The sequence below is a fragment of the Squalius cephalus genome (genome assembly GCF_949319135.1).
Source record: "Squalius cephalus genome assembly, chromosome: 2".
Classification (NCBI taxonomy): Eukaryota; Metazoa; Chordata; class Actinopteri; order Cypriniformes; family Leuciscidae; genus Squalius; species Squalius cephalus.
Window position 1 is genome coordinate 21,669,377 of NC_137123.1, and position 23,218 is coordinate 21,692,594.

A 23,218-nucleotide genomic window follows, 5' to 3' on the forward strand; every position below is an offset into this window, starting at 1 on the left:
TAATGAATTAGTTAACCACAGCTGTATAGTTTTCACATGTCCATAAAGCCATCTTTACTCAATCAAATCTTATTTGCCTCTTCTCACAGTGTTTTGTAATGGAAATGTTTTACTAGAAATAAAATAATTCACCAAATGACCACAAGAGAGCAGCAGACGTGTTCTGAGTCTCAGCTGAACCTTACAAAAGGGACCGTGGAAATACCGTGGTGCAATTGTGTATGAGGAAGTATGGTGCTGAATTATTACCATATTAATGCAGTTTGGATGCTTAAAATAGTAGTTTGTTTCTGATAGCTTTAAGTATTTTTTATCCATGTTGATTTGCTTGTAAAACTTGAATGCAAAATGATAACCAAGAAGTTAGAAGTAATATATATATATGTGTGTTTGTGTGTGTGTGTGTGTGTGTGTGTGTGTGTGTGTGTGTGTGTGTCATTAATAGATTGTATACAAATATTGTACAAAATAAAAAAGAAACAGGGATAGTGTGTCCTCATTTAGAGTTAAATGTGTGTGAGAGACATCTGTATATGTAAACTTGTTTGTGTTGGAGAGCATGAATTTTAACACTGTGATATTAATAAATACTGGCAGACAGTCTTGTTGACCACACATGACCTTTTATTGGCTATATTCACAGGTTTCAACTGACAATCATTTCTGCAGAAAAGGACTACAAGTTAGTAAAAATGAATGAAATGATAAAGGCCTTAAATCAAAGTTACATATCAGAACAATTTGCCATTGAAACTCACAGTTAAGAACCAATAATCAATCAGAATTTCTCTCATCATCCTGAAAATCTGATGTGTTCTTTTACAAACTGTTGATCGCTGTCTGCACAAATTCTGTGACTACAGCAAAATGTAGATTCAGTCCTCTGCTACAAACTTTGCACTAATGTGTGTCACAGGTCGTTCCGATTTGAATTCTCAGATCGTGAAAGCAAGCTTCTCTAAGAAGAAATTGCATGCTCTTATCTCATCAGTAACAGCCCTCAATGTTTCACTGTTGTTTCCACAAACCAGCTCTCGGAAAAAAGACAGTGAAGAACTGTTTAGCAGTGACTCAAAACAGAATAGACAAACCCCTTAATGACTGCTGTTAAACATTGATTTGTGAATAGACAATGGTGTCCTTCACATTAGTACAGTAACTAGGGGGCAAAATGATGATCATTCCTCATTTTTTTTATATTGTTACAATTTATTTATTAGACCTACAGTACTTTATCACCTTTGATGTTCCTAAACTGCATCTAAAATGGATCCGCTCATGCATACTGCCCTCGCATCACTGTGATTTTCTCAAGTAAGACATATTCCTGGATCAGCATTCCCGCCCGAAAATGTAATCCTAACCCTACCCATATATCTAAAATCAGAGGGAATTGATAGTTGAATAACTAGCACTAAAACCTGCTTGTAAGCTAAAACGTGACACAAAACTAAATGTGTCCCTCAAATCTGATTGGTTGATTGGAATGTTGTTCCAGGATCAGATGTGCATGTTGTACTTGGTGAAATCACGCTCACTTTAAAGGATATATCATCCACATACGGCATATAATCGCTAAAAAGTTCCAGTCATTTCTTTGGGTTCTGGAAAAGTTTATCTTCTCTACATGGCAACAACATAAAATAAAACAATTTTACATTCAAACCAAATTAATATGAAACCATTAGCACGGTAGAGGAGAAAAGAAAAGATATAAAATCCAGGTAGTTTGAACTCTTTTGACATGCCTGTTATCATAAACACTCATTTGACGTGAAATGAACAATTTTGATACATTTCAGTAAATTATGTGTTATGACTTTGGTAGAACTGTGGATGTTTTACAAACAAAGGGACAATTTATTTGGTCAGGAGTAATAATTACAATAAATAATAAAGTAAAATAATTGGAAACTGAAACTCTTACATGACCTTTTTTTTTTCTTTTTTTTTTTTCTCGATATATCATACTAAATTCCAAGGCATAGGTTTAAAACAAAAGACATGTCTCTGTTGAGTCAATAAAGGGGCGAAACACTTGTGTTCTCGCCCTTTTAAAATATTATGAATTTAAATAAAGCATCATGGAGGGCAAAAGTGTGAAAATGCTGTTTCCAACAACATCAAGGATGTCAGACTGTCTGTGGTGACATGTCATGTAATGTTGTTTTATTGTCTCATGTTGAACAATACTTTGTGCTGATTGGGCATGATCTTTATCATCATCATCATGGTTGCATGCGCAGAGAGACTAGAAAGAATGTGGCCTACAATCTTTTCTATGGCTAATGCAATTATTATTATTACATGTTTGTTTGAAACCCCAAACAATTACATTGTTATTGCTAGATACACTCTGACCTACAGTTTATGAAATCAAGAGACTCATAATGTAATTTACTGAAACGAGAAACAAGGAATTATGTTTAACGTATATCAGCGGTGGTCATTTCTTTTAAATAAATAGTCTATATTTTGCTAATATGCCATGATGAACGACGATGAAACTATCAGCATGTGTTTCACCTCACACATACACCTATCCATTACAGTACCATTCACATACAAATCAAAATAAGATTGATTATTTATCATCATGTGTGGTTGAAATTGTTGAGGTGAAAAGAATGATGCCCTGACAGTTTTTTCTTATCAGAATAATAACAAAATATCACATACAACATTCAGCTAATGGCTAATCCAAAAAATGTAAACATCAGAATCTCACCTTCGATAAGTAAAATTCTGGATAGAAAATGTTATTATTAAAAAAACAGCACATTTTGCTAAATAAGTTCCCCCAACTCCTCCCGACGTAGATCTAGCTGCTGCAGATCGCTAACTTTGGTTTGTTAACTGTTTGATAAAAACAGTACAAAAAATACTGCTGTATAAAAAAATGAATCAAGCTCTCAAGTTTCCTCATGAAAATTGCACAGCATTATTTTTTTCAATTGTTTTCTTCCTCAAAATAACAAGCTGGTATTATAAGTGTTGTCGCAATTGCCTAAAGGCACCTCTCTTTTTTCCCCCTCTCACTCGGTTTTAATTTCTACGCTTTTCCCAAAACTACAATTTATACTGCTGCACTTCTAATCCAGTTCTATATTATTTATACCGTCAAGTCATCTGACCTTGCCCGACTGCTGGCCTTGCTCAGGCTGCTGAGCGGTCGCGTGTCTTCTATCGTCTCACTGGCTTCCACGTCTGCTTCGACGGCCATCTCGTCTTCATCCCGTTGTAGAACTCCTGCTGCTGCACTCGGTCCTATCACTGTCGTCTGGGCGTAGGTGGGCAGCGTTTCATCGTACATCTTAGACACGTCTTTTTTAGGTAGGGTTGCGTCGTCCGATTTCTCCTCAAATGGCTCGTATGGAGCCGGCAGCCGGCCAGCCTCCATCCCCACTACCTCAGTGAGGGGGAAGAAGTGCGACGTGGCTCTGTCCTCCTCCAGCAGCTTGTAGCCTTTGGATTTCTGGATGGAGGAGGCTGCTATGGAAGGCAGGGCCTTCTCGCCCGCCCCTGGTCCCTCGACTTGCGGCCGCACCGGTTTACGGAACACAAAGTGGATCTTTTTCAAGCCTAAATGGCTGATTTCCACAAAGTTGAGGAAAAGCGAGACACAGGCCACGGCTAACATGAAGATGATGAAAACGGTTTTCTCTGTAGGTCTTGAGACGAAGCAGTCAACCGTGTTTGGGCACGGCCAACGGCTGCACTTGTACAGCGGCAGAATTCGGAAGCCATACAAGTAGTACTGGCCCACCACAAAGCCTACCTCAAAGAGAGTCTTGAAGATAATGTGGCAGATATAGGTCCTCAAGAGAGTGCCCTCTAGACGAAACTTCTTGCTGCCCTTTGTGCTCGTCTCCTTGGCCGTACGGACGCTTCCCTGATCGGGCGCGAGCGGCAGCCTCTCCTCGTTCATCTCTTGCTGTCTGTTGAGCTCAGCCTCCTCCCGTTCCTTGCGCTTCTCCTCCATGTGTACATGGTGGACAGCGTGGCCCACGTACACCAAAGAGGGTGTGGAAACAAAGATGATCTGGAGTACCCACAGCCGAATGTGCGAGATGGGGAATGCCTCGTCGTAGCAAACGTTTTCGCAACCCGGCTGCTGCGTGTTGCACACGTAATCCGATTGCTCGTCGCCCCACACGAACTCCGCGGCGGTGCCCAAGATGAGGATTCGGAAGATGAAGAGGACCGTGAGCCACACCCTACCGATTACCGTCGAATGCTCGTTTACTTCCTCGAGGATGTTGCCCAAGAAACTCCAGTCACCCATGGTTGACTGTCAGCACTGCGGAACAAACAAAAGAGATGTGAAGGAATCTTATTAGACTACAACTCAAGTTAAACTTCATGATTATAGATTGTCCCAAACAATGTACTGTTGTAAAGGTCATTCCGTTTGCGATAGTTATTTTTTTAAAATAATGTTTGTGGCATCAGTACCATCTGATAATTATCTAGAATTTGAAAGATAATCAAATCAAACAATGACACGGTATATTTTTCAACCCTTGTCTAACAAAACAGGCCAAACAAGTCACACACACACACAAAAAAAAAAGACTAAAAATTATCTACAACTGATTAAAATGCATACCTTCACACCAACAGTGCTCTATATAGAACAAACAGCAATATAGGTAAACAGTATAAAATGGGCAACTTGCCACAGTAAGAGCTCCAGAGTATGTGTGTTCCCCCTTCTCTTGGCACACTGTGGTGTGAAGTGAACTTTTTGCTCTCTGGTTCCCACCTATGGCCTCCAATCCTTGTTGCCCGAGTGAGCAGAAGTGAATGAATCCAGTCTGATGGTTGGTTTTTAGTTTGCTGCAATATTTAAGCTGGGAGCCAGACAGCCTTTATTCAGAGGGCGACGCATGGTGACGCATAGCACAATAGGATTCACAAACACAAATGGGAACGTATGTGACACTGGCATTGGGAAAAGGGCGATTTTAAAAGTGTAAACTTGACATGGTGCTAATTAAAGCATGATTGTAAGATTCACTACTTGAGTTTGAACTAGCAGTGTTCCATCTATCTATCTAGCAATCATCTATCTCTGGTCACATTTCTCAGAAACATTTGTTCTTTGACTTACAGAAAGTGAGCACTGAAGTGGTAAGTTGGGCTTTTCACAAAAGAAAACCATTTTTACTCCAAAATGCACCAGGCTAATCCTGTGCTAAATACTAAAACCATTAGAGAAATTTTGTTTCATCACGGTGATAGATTTGTTAATTTTTAAGGCATATAATAGCTTAAAAGCTAGCAACAGGCTAGTTTGAAGGGGAAAAAAAGGAACTTTTTCAAAATACCAATCCCAATCAAGCAAACATTTAAACATGCTAATTGTGTTGTATTGGTTGATAACACTACTAGATCAAACTTAATCAAGAGTACTTAGTCTTATTTATTTATTTTGTATCTCATGTGACATCATACTGCATCAGGGAATGGCTAAAACAACACCATGTTATCATGAAACTGATGATAGTTTCCTATTGTAAACTGGAACCAGTTTGCACACATTACAAGTCATGAAAGGGGACATGCATTTGGATTTTTTAAAATGTAGATATGTAACTTTTAAATACAGTAGGTCAAGCAAAGTTTTACACATACTTCTTGACTCAAATGTATCAAGTCTAATTAGTCAGAACCACAACCAATAATCCCTCTCTAGACAATGCTTTAGCCGGTGTGGACCACTTTTTATCCAACTGGAATGTGCTCTAGAAATGACATCATGGACTAAGCATTGCCATTGGCGGATACTAAAGAATGATGTTCAGTGGGTGGTCATGTGAATGTTTGGGGGGCGGAGGCAGGGCATTTGCATGTATGCAAAAATGTTTTCCTATTAAACACTAGTTACTCCTCTGCAATAAATCACAAGTAGGTGTTAAAAAATGTATTGCTATTATACAAAGTCCTGGATACTGACCCTGTTGCATTTACTATAGAATGAAATACAAAAACTGGCAGATCGCCTAAAAATACCCCTCTACTATAATTTTAACAGAAGAAAATAACTGGATCAACAGTGAAGTATCTGAGATTGAAGGATCTGAGATTGAGGACTGAGATTATCTAGTTACTGGGTTGATTGCACCATGATTTTTCAAGATGCCAGTGTTAAAAGTTGGGGAAACAATGGGAATTTTCCCTATTTCTGCCACTACATGAGACCATCTCAAGCCGAAGCTGGTTAAGATGGTCTTCAGCTGGTTGGCAATCTAGCCTCCCAGTCTGACAAGTGCCCCAAATCCCTCTAAAACCAGCAAAACCAGGCTTGGAGAAAAGCCCGAGACCAGCATCCAACTTTGGCAACTGATGTAGCCTGACAATAAATAAACCATGTATTCTATCCTAACCTTTGCAAGTACTTGTCTAAAGTCAACTCTTACATGGGGTTTCAAACAGAGCCCTACACAAGTAGTTCAACACCGTCTGCATAGAGTACGCAAAAAGTTGGAGCAAACAGTCCTCATGTTAGCCTGACCCTGGAGCCTTCATTTAAAGGTGCTACTTGTTGATATTGCTGGCGCTGGCAGCCTAAGCCAGCAGCATAGTGGTGAATGGGTGTTGGGATTTCAAACAAAGGCATGATGTCATTATGAAGTCCACCGTGTCTATTAAACGTGCGCATTGAGGCATGATCTCAGATTGTGCGAATGAAGCAGGCCCCAGGCTATGGCTAGGCATTGGACATTCCCTCAAACAAAGTTATCTTACAGGGATCTGCCTACATGCTGTTACACCACGTTTCCTGCTCCTGCGGGACGATTTAGCTGACTGCCATAAAACTACGTAGGATACAGTGGAAGTATAGCATTAGCATATAGGAAGCATTAACCATTAGCAAGGGAAAAGGATGGGAGCAACATACTGTATGCTTTCAATCTCAGTACACGAAAACTTTATCTGTTGGATAACTAAGGCAAGTTGTGTAGGTTTACTTAAAATGATTGAGACTTTATTTCACTAGCACAGTTCTGAATAGGCTCTATGCACGATCACTTCCGCGTTTTGGCTCAGCCCGCCCAGTTACATCCGGTGCTGCGTCGGAAGCCGTTTTTGCATTCGGTGGAGATAATGGTAAATTACACTCGCTGTTTACAAGAACTTCCAGTGGCTAACGTGAATGATGTTAACAATATTGTGAGGCAGTTAGCTGTCACACCTAAGAGTAAGAAAGAGAAGGGCTTTAAATTATATATTTTGAGCTACATCGACAACTTTGTGGGTGAGTAATCTCTCATATCATGCGAAATCCAACTAGCGAATTGGTTTCTAAAATCGTTGACTTTTCAAAAATGAATTTTATGAAAGTTTTGCCACTAGTACACTTCGCTATGTGGAAGTAAAGATTCTGGCTGAGATTCTATCGGAAATACGTCAGCAGCGTTCGTGCATAGAGCGTATTACTAAAAGTATTGCTTTTCCAGCCATAGTCATTCTATTTTATCTAAGAACCCACTTGCTGTTATGCTGGTCTATGCGTGTTCTTGTTGGTCTAGCTCAGGGGTGTCCAAACCTGTCCTCCAACACTAATTATGCCTGCTACAGACTGTGTGATTTCAGCAATCCTATAAGATCATTAAAAATCACACTGTACGATCTAATATCTAATAATATGGATCTGATAAACTTGGGTACGACATATATATGTAGACTGTACAATGATAAAACCTATTGAATTGTAGGCTAAGACGCAAATTAGTATAGAAGAATAAAACGTCATCAGCATGCGATAGTGGTAAACAAATAGAGCAAGATGAATCGCACTTTGGCAATTGCGGTTTTATGTGCGATTAAAAAAAGAGGTGGAATGCGAAAGAGGAGAATATGAATGTGGTCATGGCTAGGGAAAAGAGGCCAGCTTGGCATGCCAATCTTGCAAATGGAGCTTGAGTTAAGTAGTTTTAAGTTTAGTGCCATGTTAGCGTCATTTCACGTTGCATTTTTATTGGCTAGTCAATAGATGTAGGTCGTAGCAGCATTGATCATGCTACATTTCTGACACTGTCAGAAAATTATCGCAGGCTATCTTTGGTCACAAGCAGTGTTCGAACTATACCGTGTCTTTTGGGGGAGCCCACTTTTGTTGATGTTTTTTTTTATAACGGGGGGGGGGGGGGTGTATTGGTTATGCGCGTGCCATACGAGGATGGGAAGTTCGAATCATTTTACTGACTCTTGTTCGATCTCGTTCATCAAAATGAACGAAATGGCTCGAAAAAAGATTCTTTCATCTAAGATCATCAATTATTCGTCGGGCTACAGAAGAATACCATAATTCCTCCGTTCAATTAGGCCTAAGACATCGAGAGTCACGCAGACCTATAACAACCAAGCCACAACACATTTTGGGAATAACATAACTTACCTTAACACAGAATGGATTTCAAGGACTTTGCGCGCAGATCAATGGCCTCGTTTATATATTTTTTCGACGAATCTGTAAGTTAACATGAGTGGAATTTGCACCGCAGCGCCACCACACCTTGATGCTCATGACAAGAATAGCCAATATCATGCATAGTTATCTTTATTGAAGTGAATTACCGGTAGGTTTAAATCGCCATCCTGCATGAATGAATGATATTTTTGCTATTTTACACATAATAATCCACGATGATCACATTACACAAAACTGAAATTGCACGTCAAAATAACACATTGTCAATATTTTTTGAGACCCCCCAAAATTTCACAATGTCTTATTAAGGGGAGCCGAGCTCCCCCGTAGTTCGCACCCTTGTCACAAGACCATGGCAATGGCCGTCTTTGAACCTCTCTCACTGAACGCCGACTGCTATTTAGGAGCCACGACCACGGAAATCGGTCATCTTTCATCTGGGTATCTTCCAACTCGCTTGAAACTTCCAGGCAAGTGTGTTGAAGCAGATTGGAGCTAAAGTGTGCAGGACGTTGGCCCACCAGGAGCAGGATTGGACACCCCCGGACTAGCTGGTGGACGTACAAACCATTCACATCATCTTTTGGTTAATGGTGGTTGACCAAGGAAGTCTCGCTAGTTTAGTTAGTTTAGAAGCCTATTGGGGAAATCAGTTCACTGCATCCCATTCTGGAGAGCAACATCAAAAACACAACATATACTGGCCTTTCCAGCTGGACCACACATTTGTACACAATAGATGTACCTCGTAAGAGTTAGGCTACCTAACTAACGTCTTTGTGAGTAATATTATTAACACAATGTACCAAATTTTTATTTAAAAGTAGATTTGATTTTTAAATATTGCTCCAGACTCAGAGTTCTCCTGCATGGTTTGACAGTGGTGCCTATCCTCTTGTTCTTCTGTGGTAATCCCCATTAATCCCTATTCCAGCGCCAGCTATTTGATGGATCCAATGTGGGTCTCTCTCTTCTCTGTTCTTTGTGCATACCAGAGATACCAGCAACAATAAGGAGGATTTACCTGATTCAGTACACTTCAATTCCACATGGGAATGAAGCCTCGTTGTAGACTTGCAGCGCAGAATTATAGAATTATTTCATCATATCTCTGTGTGCCACTTTTTAGAGTAAAACAACTGCTTGGAATACAATGGAGAACACTCTTGGCATGCATCTTAACTACTTGGTTTGGTTGGCCCATTGTTAGAGTTGACAAACTTCCAGTTAATAAAGATTAACTGGAAGTTTAATATTGGACCTTTACTGGGACACTGTCCAGTCTTTCTGGATAACAAAAGCCTAAACATCCATAAGTGTTATCTCCAAGACCCGGAATGTACCGGAAGACAAGGTGTCCACATACATAGCATTAGGGTTTAAAATAGTTATTTTCCTGGAAGTATGGTAACAAACAGCTATCTAACCACACCCTGACCAAGAGTCCAAGCTTTCTATGGCCTTTAATGCATCACATACGATAGTGAATTGGCAGGAGAAAGGGTGGAGAAAAGGTGATCAATTGTTCTGTCCAGTCTCTACGGAAATGGATATGAGACTTCCTGTGTGTGTACACGTTGGTTAGGGTACAGCAAGAGGAAAGAAAGGCCTATGGCAATACAATAGAAAGACGGAAGGTATGGTCACAAGTCCCAAAGAGACGCTAAAAGACCGAATCCAATGGCCCTAAAAAGTAAAGAACATGGATTGTCTAAGGAGGTTAAAAAGGGGAAATCATCTTGACAATCAACCATCGATTCAAAGTAGAGTTCATTGAGTTCTTATTGAGCGCTTTTTTCTTCATGCTTCACTTAAAGTCGGCATGGAATGAAAATTCTTTCAAACATCTATGGATGTTTCTTTTTCTTTCTTTTTTTTTTAAAATTGACATCGTAATATTCCAGTGAAACAACAGACTTCTCTCTGGTGAAGTATGCCGGACTTCATCATTTGGTCAATAAAAATGTCTACAATACATTGTTGTTAATGCATGGCTCAGGCAACAGCTAAATGTAACTGTACATTAGTTTTGAAGAATTGTGCTGGATTATGCTGAGTCACTGACAACTGAATCTAGTTAATTTGGAAATCTACAGGAACTCTACTAACCAATTAAATGCATGCAACTGTCATTGGCGTGTAGGAACGTCTGGTTGTCTGGCTCTTTCTCTCAGCCAGGATTCTGTCAGGATGTAGTCAGACCGGTCTCTAACACCAGGTTGTAGAAGGGTCCACTCTCTCTCAGGCGATAACCCTGATGCACAGGGTGTCTTTATCACTTGCTTGCATTCTGCAGCTTTGCGGCTCTCTATAAAAAGAGATAGAGGTGATTTTAGCATTGTGATTAGTTTCACACCCCCATGTATCATATGTGCGAAAAAACGGCACTTGAACGATTAAAACCAATTCTACCATAAGTTCCTGTCTAGCTGCAATTTTCACACCTTCATTGCCGTTTTAGCTGACTACAAAGCCATGAGATTTGTTTTCATTTTTCATGCAAGAAAAACATAGTAAAGATATTTAAAAAATTGCCACACTTAAAGCACAACAAGATATTTATTTAAAAGAAGAGTAGCACAAGCACACTTTCAAAGCAAAACACACGATAATAATAGGTGTGTACTGTATATCTACAGGAAATAACAAATTTTTTTGGATACTTCCAAACATTGACATTGTTCACACATCCGATAAAAATAACTCTAAAAGCTTTAGCATCTTTTTTTTGCAGATGTCTGCTTAATATATCTTTTTTTAACCTCTGCCCCCCGTAATCTTAAAGCTGAGTCTGAATGTCAAATTTGAAAGGACTCAGCACAACCATTGTGATGAATTCGAATTTCGAAAAATATTTTTGCTGAGTGTGTAAAGCTGCCATCTTTTCTCCATTGTTTCCAAAGGGTGAACAAGAAAATGAGCTTTGACACCAGAACACAAGAGGAGACGGAGACAGACACCAAGAGGTTGTTCTGCTTTTTTTGTCTATGTAGAAAAAACCCAGCAATATCACTTTGAACGTTGCCAATGTTTTGTTTGGCTTTTGAGAATGTTTGCAGAGGCCTTTTGCGTAATAATCCGCTCGGCTGTTAGGACAACAATAAAGGTCAATATGAGTGACAGAAGCATACAAGCAATAAATAAAGGAAAAGTGTGTCTTTTCATGCGCGATCATCAGGTGGATTAACGCTGTCTAGGTGGGTAAAATGTGAGGGGTCAGGGCAGGTCACCATCCTTACAATGGTCCATGCAATGATTTCCAAAGGTTGAAATACAATTGATATGACTTAAAGTGCCATTGTCTTCTTAAGTTTAATGAATACATGAGGTGTAATTAGAGCAGAAAAAAGCCACTGCTGACCTTTAGCTGTTTGAGCAATATATAGCATTGCTCCATATTATCATTTTTACCCCTCACTGACCTTGTTTCAGACTTGGTTTAGGCACATGGATGATTCTCTTCACACGATCCTGTGGCTGGGCTAAATGAAGAGAAAGGCATTTTATCTCTGCCCCTGTATGCAGGGCTGATGAGAGAGTGCCGTGGGTCACAGTGGTGTTGATGACAACTTCAAGTGCCACAGTCACACTTTCCCTTGAGTGATTCCTGCACCCTGAGCAGCTCTATTAGGGAACACAAGCAACATTGGTTTGTATTATTAGTTGTGTTTATAAAGGCAAGCCTCTCTCATTCTATTGCTCATATTACGATTAGAGATTAAAACCTTTTCAATGCAATCGTACATGCAATGCACCCAATATACTAACAGTGAAAGAGGGAAATAAGCCATCATAGAATAGCAAAGGCGTTTAGTCAGCTCTTTTGACTTGGCCATAGCAACACCCTAGAAACAATTTAAACCACCCTGGCTGGCAACAACCAAGAACACCATATTAACTGCACAGCAATGCTCTGGCAACCACCCACAATGCCATAGCATAATGACCCACAATTTTTGCAAGCACACTTATATTCTTAATAATACTTATGTGATTTATAAAATGATTAATTAGAGATTGCATTCCTGAAGACTGATATAAATAAATTTCACTGTGAGTGTCAGAAACAGAAACAAAGAAACCAAACTCCAGACTGATGAAACTCAACAGTGGCCCAAAGCTAGTTTGGTCACATGGTGGGTCTCTTCAATGTCCCATTGCCAATACCATGTCTGAGGAAGCGTCATGTGCCTGCATCGCTCATTTAAAAGTGAAGGATTATAAAAGAGATATTTGTTGTCGAGCTGGTAGTGTGCCATCTTACTTTTTAAAAGGTTGTGAGGGAGGAAATGAGAAGCACTGTAATTGTAATGGCTTTGATGGATGAGTAAATATGTTCTGTTAGAGACAGGGCCGGATTTATGCATTGGCATGACCAGATGATATAAACATGTTATAAACAATTACAATGAGGAGAAATATATATTTATTTTTAAATTATTATTATAATTACACTCTAAAACACTTTAAGACATTTAAGTTACTATACGAATTAACAAAATTTTAAATAAAGTTCAGAAAACTTGTATCTTCATTATTTTCTATAATTTTTTTCCATAAATCATTTTTATTGGTCACCCTTTACGTCTGTCTGTGGGTTTTGCACATATTTAACCAATGAAACGTATTAGTAAGAGCTTGTGACTAATCCTTGTAGCTCTGTTGGATCCTCAAACTGGCGTGTGCTACCCGCTCAGATTGTGCTCACGCCCATTAAAACAGTAGGTAGCTCTAATAGATAGTATTCGAAAATAGTACCTATAAGATTGTGCTACCAGCATCAAATTCATGTGCTTTGAGGCTTTATTAACGTCCATACCTACCCCTACTCTTAAAACAATGCAAATATTGTGTTGTTAGCACAATCTGATTGGTAGCATAGCATTACTAGTCACAACCGTCTCTGCTTGTTTGCACTGCAAGGATAAAGAACTTTGTTTGAACAAGTACAGAGTTTTCTTTACTCAAGAAACAATGTATATATAAAGGCTGATATGTTTTATGTATTTGAGGAGCAGAGAAGATAGCATTTGTCATTGAGTCACATCCAATACTGCCTTAAATCGTAAGTGCGTAGAACTTTTATAACATACGATTTTGGACAAATGTCAGAAAAAACTGAGCATGCACATAGCCACAGTAAACTACAACCTGTCAGTTACGTAATGCAATGCGGCCCTTCTAATGACGGACAAAACACGTACAGTATGTCTGACATTCAGTGGTCAAAATCCTCGTAACTTCATTTGAGCTTGATTTTAGAGACCACAATGCACTTTGAATAGCTTGGCGGGTATTGAAATCACGTTGATGGGTTTTCTTAATCTTGATTGTACTGATGATAAACTGATTATAAAGAAAAATCAGCTTGATGATATGCTTCAAACAATCCCCATACAAAGTTTTTTTTTTTCTTACTAACTACCATTCATGCAAGAATGCATTAAATTGATCAAAGATGACAGTTAAGACATTTCTGTTTCAAAATGTTAGACATCAAATCAGCATATTAGAATGATTTCTGAAGGATCATGTGACACTGAAGACTGGAGTAATGATGCTGAAAAGTCAGCTTTGCATCACAGGAATAAATTACAGTTTAAAATATATTCAAATAGAAAACTGTTATTTTAAATTGTAAAAAAAAATTCACAATATTTTGAATAAATATGTGCAGCCTTGGTGAGCATTCATAAAAAAAAAAAAATAAAAAAAAAGGTACAGCATTTTTCAGAGACCACAGGTATAAAACGTAAATAAATGCAAATGAATTTTCAATCACTGTGATCAGAGATGCAGACAAAATTGCAGGGAATTTCTATGAACTGTGTGTTAAATTTTAAGCATTTTGAACCTAAAAAATGTGTTGCTATAAAATACTACTGTATAATGGATGAGTATAATCTTTCAAAAAGAGTGCATGATAGTTTATGATAAAACCGAGAAATAAAACTTCAAAAATATCTGCCTACTTGGTTTTGCTGGATTTTGCACATATTAAAGTAAAGCTGAAAGCAACAAGTCGCATGAAACTTCTAGAGCTCCGAATAATTACCATGAGACCACAAGCCTGAGTCCAATCCCCATTGTTTCTCAATACAATCTCACTTTCCTTCCTGATGATGAGATATTCCTCCAACTAAAATAGAGTGGCAGTGAAGCATTGTGAGAGGAGAGGGGAAGGAGGAGTAGAAGGAGGTGGAGAAGGAAAGGGAGGGAAAGGAGGTGGTACGGCTCTGTTGGTATTTCTTAACATGCCCTTTGAGTATGAGGGCACTTCCAGATGGTTCATGACGGTGGTCGGCCTGCTAGCAGCTGTTTCTGGTTATCAGCACGTCTGTAATCTGTCGTCCCCTGGAAATGACACCGAGAGGACAAGGACTCATCTAAAGATTGTTTTACACTAGATGTATAAGAAGGTTTCTTTCTTGGGCGGAAACAACAGAGTTGACCATCTATAAAGGCATCCATCTTTCCTTTCTCAAACCTAGCAGAGATTCCGAACAACTGCAGCGGTTCATCCATCAATTCAAGCTTTATCGTTGAAGGGGACAGATTTCTTTTTGTCAACCGGGGTAATAAAGAGTCCATTTTCACCATCAGCCTGTGGATTATACTGACAACAAGTGAACGAGAAGCGATCCGTCTGCAAACGGCCTTGTGTCCACAACTCGACCCTGACAGGGAAAAGAAGCAGCTTAGTTCAATCACCTGTATCACGCTGAGGTGTCAACGTACCTGCTTCAGCTCTTCAACATCCACACCAATAAGAAAGCATCAACAGTCTGACTCCGTTCCAGATTGTTCAGTGTGGATCTTTGATCTGAGACACTCGACCTCAGGCGTTAATCACAGAGAACATACGAACAGAACCATATATCAAAGTGAAGCTTCTGCTGAAGCTCGGAGGTCTCTGAGGCTCTGGGACTGTCAGACCGCCAAGTGGTTCTGGCAACTCTAATCCCACATCCTAAAGGCAGAAGAGACAGCAAGGGTTCTCGGGTAAAGAGACAGAGCGAACAAGAATCTGTCAAGCATTATTACTAAACAGCCAAGTCTTTACCCATCAGTCTACAGAGAGACAAACACACTCGCGTCTGATCTTTAACTGACACCTGTCAGATCTACAGCTGTTAAAGGTATGAACACCGTTACAGATTCACACACACACAGACATTTAATCGTTTTCAGTTAGCTGTTTGTTAAGGTGTAGCTTCTCTATCCTCTTGCTAATTGTCAGTTTAAGCAGATGCACTATACAGCTGAAAAAGCTTGGCCTGATTTACTGCTTTATAAAACACTGCAGATGAAGCCTTTAATGCAGAAGCTTTTATATATTGTATCGCTGACCTTTCATACACTGTAAACCTGTAGTAATATCACTGACAAATCTTTCTCTTAAAGGTCTCGAGTCACAAAAGGTATTTTTTGTACATCTGTTACTTGTTGCCAGAAAGAAAAAAATTAATAAATAAATATATATATATATATATATATATATATATATATATATATATATATATATATATACACACACACACACACATATATATACACACGCCTTCCTTAATTTAATTAGAGTTTAAGGAGTTGAATTTTGAATTTTGAATATGAAATTCAATAGGTGCTTGACTGATCTAATTTAATCTAACCTTACAGACTTTGGCTGCAGATCAATATTTGGTCTCTCTAATAAATTAACATGCTGGGAACTAATAGGAAAAGCCTGAGTAATGAAGGGTCATGATGGTTCCCAGGAGAGCATCTCTGAATACATAGACACACACACAGTGGGAGCCTTGAACGAACTCGTGAGGGAGGATCCGATGGCAGGACTCAATCTCTAAAGCTTAGCCTTGCTGCTCCTTTTGCTGTTCTTAGTTTCCAGATGTCATCAAGTTATTTCAGTCACGCTGTCAGCTGCATTAAATGGCTGATCACACACTCACACACTCTTCTGGAAGCACTCCTGCAGCTCATCTTCTGCTAGATTTTTTGGACTATAAACCAGACTCTGTCCATCTGTTCAGAGGTAGAAGAGCAGACAGAGAAGACAATCATGCAAAAGAGTCAGTGCAAGATGAATATCAACTATATAATAATCATCCTCGCTGTGCTGATCGGGAAACTTCAGGAATTCACTTCCAGTAGCACAGACATATCTTGTTTGAATCCTAAAAAGAAAAAAAAAACATATTAGCACAGATAAAGAGGAAAGAGTTTACATGGGTAGAATTCAGTAGTGAGATCAGTAATCTAAGATCACATCAGTTTTAATGTGCTTTATAACAAGTAAGCATGACAGCCAATTGTTCTGTTGTATTGCCAAATTATCTGAAGCTTAGCAGAATACAGATTTTTTTTTAATATAATTAAATACAAATAAACAATAAATTAATAAAAAAACATTTAAGTAAATATAACAAATAAATAAAACAAATAAAAATAAATGGTAACACTTTACAATAAGGTTAATTAGTTAACTACATTAACATTGACTAATAATGAACTGCACTTATACAGCATTTATTAATCTCTGTTCATGTTCATTTCAACATTTACTAATATTTTATTCAAATCTTGTTAACATTAGTTAATGCACTGAACTAACATGAACAGTTGTATTTTTATTAACTAACAATAACAAATGTATTGCTCATGGTTAGTTCATGTTAGTTAATACATTAAGGTCATTGGTTACTTGTGTGAAATGAATCTTTTTCTCTGTCACTCAAACAATCAGGATAAAGTACAGCCATCCTGACATGACATTATCACAAAATAAACACCTTCAGAGTGATACAAGACCCCTTCCTTATCACCATGTCTGGATTATTTTTGCAATAATGGCTTAGCTGTTGAATTCACTTCAGATTTTTACTGTATTTTCTACATTTCGAATCTCCATTTGCCTGGCTACTGAGGTTGAATTCCACATCTATGTAGCCAGCAGGCTTTCTTTATTGTGCCGTCTGCCACAGTGCTGACTCAAACACAGACAGGGCAAACAGAGACCGGAAGAGCATGGTTCTCTTCATGATGGCTGTTTAGCAGCTCCTATCTCCAGATGCCCCTGCTGCAAAACCCCCTCCAAAAAATCTCCCACATTGTTCTCCTTTCCTCGGGTAAACAAGTGGAGAAGGGAGTAGGTCTCGCCACCTTCCTCCTGAAAGTTTCACTGACCCAGAAATAGCGCTGAGAAATGTTCACATACAGTAGACTGTTGATGTACAGTTTGCTGACCCATGGCCTGCTTTTTGAATCACCTAAAAACATCCCTGCAACAAAACCCACAGGTAAATGTCTGGTTTGCATAAGCTTCAATTAGGTTGATATGGACAGATCATTTACTTTACTTACTTAAACACATTAAGATAACTTGGCAAAAAATAAATACAGCTAAGATGATTGAAGATTTTGTTATAGCACCTTCCCAGTGCTAATAAAAAGACATTGAACCGTCACATTAAATATCACATCATATCATATCACACAGTATATCATATACCATACATCATATAATGTCACACAGTTAGCTAACAATGTATTAATTCTGCCTTTAATACATTGTTAGCTAACTGCGTGATTCGTATAATGTACATTTCTGAAATACATAGACAGTCACCTCTGATTGCAGATTACTCAAAATTGTAATGCAGACATATCGTTTCAAAGCAGCTTTACAGAAAATGCATGTTTTGTGAAAAGCGTTACACAAATAAATGTGAATTGAATTTAACTGAGTATCATATCATATATCACATATCATATATCAATCGTATCATTTAATATTTAATTTATCATATCGTATCACATCATATATCCAAACATTTGACAAAGCTGAAATACACCCTAAGTTTAAAATTTGAAATTTTAACAACAGATTTCAATGTTCATGGTTCTCTGATTTTAATAATCAAATGACATGCAGGTAAAATATTTCATATTTAGAATATTGCAAATATGAACTTTTTGCTTTATTTATTTATTTATTTATTTATTTATTTATTTAAATTAAATTTAAAAGCTTTTAAAGGAGAACTCCGGTCAATTTTAACATTGAGCTAATTTTTTTGTACATTTGGAGTGCTGTCAGTACAGAGAACAATGACAAAAATCGGTGTTGCCTACACCGAGTTATTCTATTTTTAACATTTGCACCCTGTTGACTTCAATGGGGCAAGTTTTAAACCTGCTTTTAGCCTCTTAACATCCTTGATGTGTCATTACAAGTGCACAGGTCATGTGAGTGATTCCTTCGATGGTCGAAGTCCATAGTAATCGATTGTCGAGTTCACGCGCATTGGTTTAGTACCTATGATCATGCGCGTGAACTCGACAATCGATTACTATGGACTTTGACAGAAAACAGGATGTAAATACAGGTATGAGCGCTGGCTAAATAAATATAATTTTTATTCATATCTTTCACATCTACTGCAGTCAGATTCACCGTATTCACTCCGAAGGAATCACTCACATGACCTGTGCACTTGTAATGACACATCAAGGATGTTAAGAGGCTAAAAGCAGGTTTAAAACTTGCCCCATTGAAGTCAACAGGGTGCAAATTTTAAAAAGAGGATAACACGATGTAGGCAACACCGATTTTTGTCGTTGTTCTCTGTATTGACAGCACTCCAAATTTACAAAAAAATGAGCTCAATGTTAAAATTGACCGGAGTTCTCCTTTAATCAACTCACTAACCCCAGTTTGGGAAACCATTATATTATATTATATTATATTATATTATATTATATTATATTATATTATATTATATTATATTATATTATATTATATTATATTATTCTAAAAAAAATGTATACAATTTTTATATTTAAAAATTAAATATAACATTATATTATATTAAAAATAAAATAAATATAACTAACATTATATAAACATTTGAACTGAATGACTGAATACACACACAGTCTTTTAAGTGTGCCGTTAACCTCTTTGGCCCCAGTGACTTGAACCCAGTCAGTTTCCTTTCAAGTGCCTTGTAAGAGGGAAATTATATTGTTTAAGATTGTTTCCTTAAAGGGGAGGGGAGCGAGACACACTTATATAGAGGCTCCACCACATTCAGTCTGTCTTTAAAGACACGGTTCCCACATCTGATGCCAAACTGCCCTTCCTGGTATTTGTTAACATTATAATACATATAGCAAACAGGAAATAATTATATAAGTTCTGAATATATAACAATAAATCTGAACATATCAGATTTATTTGGTAATTATTTAGAGAGAAAAATATGTCAGGGTCGAGATCAGGTCTTCTATCACCCAAAAGGGGTTTATTTTGGGATAATGACCAGATGACTACATTTTACCACTTATTAATAAATAAAAAACATCTAATTTTAATTAAAATGATCTTGAGGCCATTATACAAAAATAGATTTGACCTCTCAATGCCACAAATGAAAAATCATCATGTATTACAGAATAATATAATTATGTAAAAGGATATAATTATGTTCAGGCATAATAAATGAAAGGATGCCAAGTGTTATAATAAAATATAGAAAATAAATGGCTGTCTATAAAGTATGAAGCTGTTAAGAGACAAATCAAAACTTGTTAGCCAAACCAGTCATAAAGCAATAAGTCTATTCTGTGTGTGGTTAGCATTAGTGGAGCCAGCCGATAAAGACTGAAAACCTCTGTGTAAAAATAAGGTGTGTTTACACAGAGTGTTATACTTTTCAATGCTTCCCACAGACAAACTGCTCCTTAAACACACACAGTCTTACCCAAGTTCTCATGTTAAAATGATGAGAGTATTTCGGGCTCCCTCTTTCCATAAACCCCCTGGAGGACTGAGACTCTGACGCTAAACTTCAGATTAATCGAGAGAGAGAGAGAGAGAGAGAGAGAGAGAGAGAGAGAGAGAAATAAGGAACATTGTTACACTGAATAATTGGTAAATTGGTATAAAAGGACGGAACAGAGAGACTAAGTCAAAAATGCTACACAATACACATGATGTTTGTCCAGCAACACCCTGCCCTAAAGGACAAATGGAACTTTTCCCATGACATTTAAATTTGATAAGCTTTAGCAGCTGAGTTGGGACTTAATTCTACTATTTTTAAATATTGTGCTAAAGTCTTGGATTTTAATATGCCAAAATAATTTCATTAATGGGGAATGTTACTATGAGCAAATATACATATGGCTTTAGAATGATAACAGGAAACAGTCCAACCCAGAAAAACAAATTCCTCTAAATATCGGCGACTTAGCTTATTTTTAGCTGTAGGTTCCTTAAATTCTTTTGCCTCCTTTTCCCAGACTCCCAGCACTTGAGTGTGTGGGAAAAGTTTGTCTCGAAGAACACAAGCACAACCTAAATATACAGTCTCTGCATGTTTGACATCTTTGTCCTTGTTTTAGAATAGCATGAGAAGGCACTAGGCAGTGGCTGACATGATTATACTAACTATGGTTGAATTCGAAATAGCATACTTGCATACTACTAGTATAATTTTTCCCATATCCTAATTTGACAGAAATAGTATGAGTACGGTATGCCATTCCGCTCCCTTCATTTCACACTACCTCTTTTTCTCAGGCTCTTCTGACTAGCCATGGCTGACTGGAGTCTGCTGGGGAACTTTCTAGAAGAAGTCCAGGAGCATTCCACCTCGGTGGGAAAGGTGTGGCTCACCATTCTTTTCATCTTCCGGATCCTGGTCCTGGGAACTGCTGCCGAGTCCTCGTGGGGCGACGAGCAGGAAGACTTCACCTGCGACACGGAGCAGCCCGGCTGTGAGAACGTTTGTTACGACCGAGCATTTCCCATCGCGCATATACGTTACTGGGTGCTCCAGATAGTGTTCGTGTCCACACCATCTCTCATCTACATGGGACACGCGATGCACAGCGTCCGCAGCGAGGAGAAGAAGCGGAAAGAGCAGGAAGATGGAGCACAGAGAGACGGAGATGGAGAGAAGTACCCTGAAAAAGACAAGGACTGTGGGAAGGAGGATGAAGGTGGAGGTGGGAAGGTGCGATTGAAGGGTGCTTTGCTACAAACTTACGTACTTAGTATCCTCATCCGCTTCGTAATGGAGGTGGTCTTCATCATAGTCCAGTATCTGATCTACGGAGTCTTCCTCAACGCGCTCTACGTGTGTAAGGCCCCTCCGTGTCCACATGCGGTCAACTGCTACATCTCAAGACCTACGGAGAAGAACGTGTTCATCGTGTTCATGCTGGCGGTAGCCGGCGTGTCTCTGTTTCTCAGTATCGTGGAACTGTATCATTTGGCGTGGAAGCAGTGCAAGAGGTGGTTACATGATTATAAGACTTCCAAACAACGACCGATCACGCCTTCCACCGTGGCTGCAGTCTCACCAAACCCGTCCACGCCAAATCGAGCCTGCACTCCACCTCCCGACTTCAACCAGTGCCTGATATCGCCACCGTCTTCCCCTACTATGCAGACACACGCACACTCGCTTATACATCCAACATGTCCGCCGTTTCACGACCGACTGGTGCACCAACAGAACTCGGCAAACACGGTTACCGAACGCCACCGGGGTCAAGATTACCTAGGGGTCAACTTCTTGAGCTTCTCACAAGCACCTACAGAGACGCCCAACTCATGCGCCTCGCCTTCATTTCTAAGCAGCGAATTTGATGAGGACAAGCGAAGGTTTAGCAAGAGCAGCGGGACCAGCAGCCGCATGAGACCGGACGACCTTGCAGTATAGCACCGACCAATCACATCTAGAAGAGGGTTGTCTACTCTACTGTGACTATAAACATGCTTTGATCTTGCACTTGCAATAACTTGTCTACGTTATTGCTGTCGAAAAGACTGAGACAGAATATCAGTTCACATGTTTGCACAAATGCATAATGAGAGTGGAGTGATGCATGTAAAGAGAATCATTCAACTTTTGAAAAGTCAACATGAAATCAAAATGGAATTCTTTATACATGTTCCCGGTCTTACTACGAACAATGCGACTTTCGTTGACTGTTTTTTGACTTGTGCATTGGAAATTTTGTCTTTGCCTACTTTTTCCTCTCTGAATTTGTTGACTACACCACAGTTTCACTTTGAAGTTAACCAATAATGCACTAGAACAGTAATGCACTGAGATGTTTTCACTGACTTTCCCAAATGAGATGTTATAGGTGATTTCTTGATGTTTATGGTATACTTGATAATATATTTGCTGATCTGAGCAGCATGTTAACATTCTGGACTGCTGATGAGAGAAGGAACGTGACACATCTTGGTCAAAAGCAGTTCTTAAATGGAAAATAGATGTAGAACTAACTGTCTGACACAGACTGTGACTGCGCAAACCCTTTTGATTGTGTGAGACAATTGTGACATGTAATAATACTGCAAAAAGGAAACATTACTGTGAATATACGTGAGACTGTCTTAAGAGGCCAGCTCTGCAGAAACAATTCCATCTAATTCGATAAACAGGGAAAGAGTGATTTAAATTGTGAAAATCTGGGTGAAGAGATCTTCAACTAAACCCAATTGTACATATTATGCCTGAAAATATGAATGAAAAAAGAATGTAAAACAACGTTTTCATTTTAACTTTTGTGTTCCATTTGTTATCCTATATTTGTAAAAAAAAAAATAAAAAAAAAAAAACAAGTTTGTTTAACGTTATCACTGTACAATGAAGTAAAGATAAGTGTTGCAAAATCTAAAATTGCCAGCATACGATGAATTTGGTTTAAAAAGCATGGGTGGTTTCTTTTTTTTTAAATAATGTTTTGGAATAAAATCCA

General features: G+C 38.5%; 2 protein-coding genes across 3 annotated transcripts; one reads left to right on the top strand and one right to left on the bottom strand.

Annotated features, from left to right (window-relative positions):
• Positions 1 to 608: 608 nt before the first annotated feature.
• On the bottom strand, positions 609 to 15,578 carry gja8b (gap junction protein alpha 8 paralog b). Of its 2 annotated transcripts, none has more exons than XM_079864645.1 (4): positions 14,493 to 14,799; positions 11,860 to 12,061; positions 10,547 to 10,745; positions 609 to 4,300 (listed from the first exon to the last, which is right to left on the bottom strand). In XM_079864645.1, exon 4 carries the CDS (start codon positions 4,283 to 4,285, stop codon positions 3,113 to 3,115), a length of 1,173 nt encoding a protein of 390 aa, XP_079720771.1. In that variant the 5' UTR covers positions 4,286 to 4,300; positions 10,547 to 10,745; positions 11,860 to 12,061; positions 14,493 to 14,799; the 3' UTR covers positions 609 to 3,112. The 2 variants fall into 2 exon arrangements, with proteins under 2 accessions (XP_079720771.1, XP_079720772.1); XM_079864646.1 differs by lacking the exon at positions 14,493 to 14,799 and adding an exon at positions 15,176 to 15,578 and having other exon boundaries at positions 615 to 4,300.
• On the top strand, positions 14,592 to 23,128 carry gja5b (gap junction protein, alpha 5b). Its single transcript, XM_079864647.1, has 2 exons — positions 14,592 to 15,576; positions 21,021 to 23,128. The coding sequence occupies exon 2, from the start codon at positions 21,037 to 21,039 to the stop codon at positions 22,165 to 22,167; it is 1,131 nt and encodes a 376-aa protein (XP_079720773.1). The 5' UTR covers positions 14,592 to 15,576; positions 21,021 to 21,036; the 3' UTR covers positions 22,168 to 23,128.
• Positions 23,129 to 23,218: the final 90 nt, after the last annotated feature.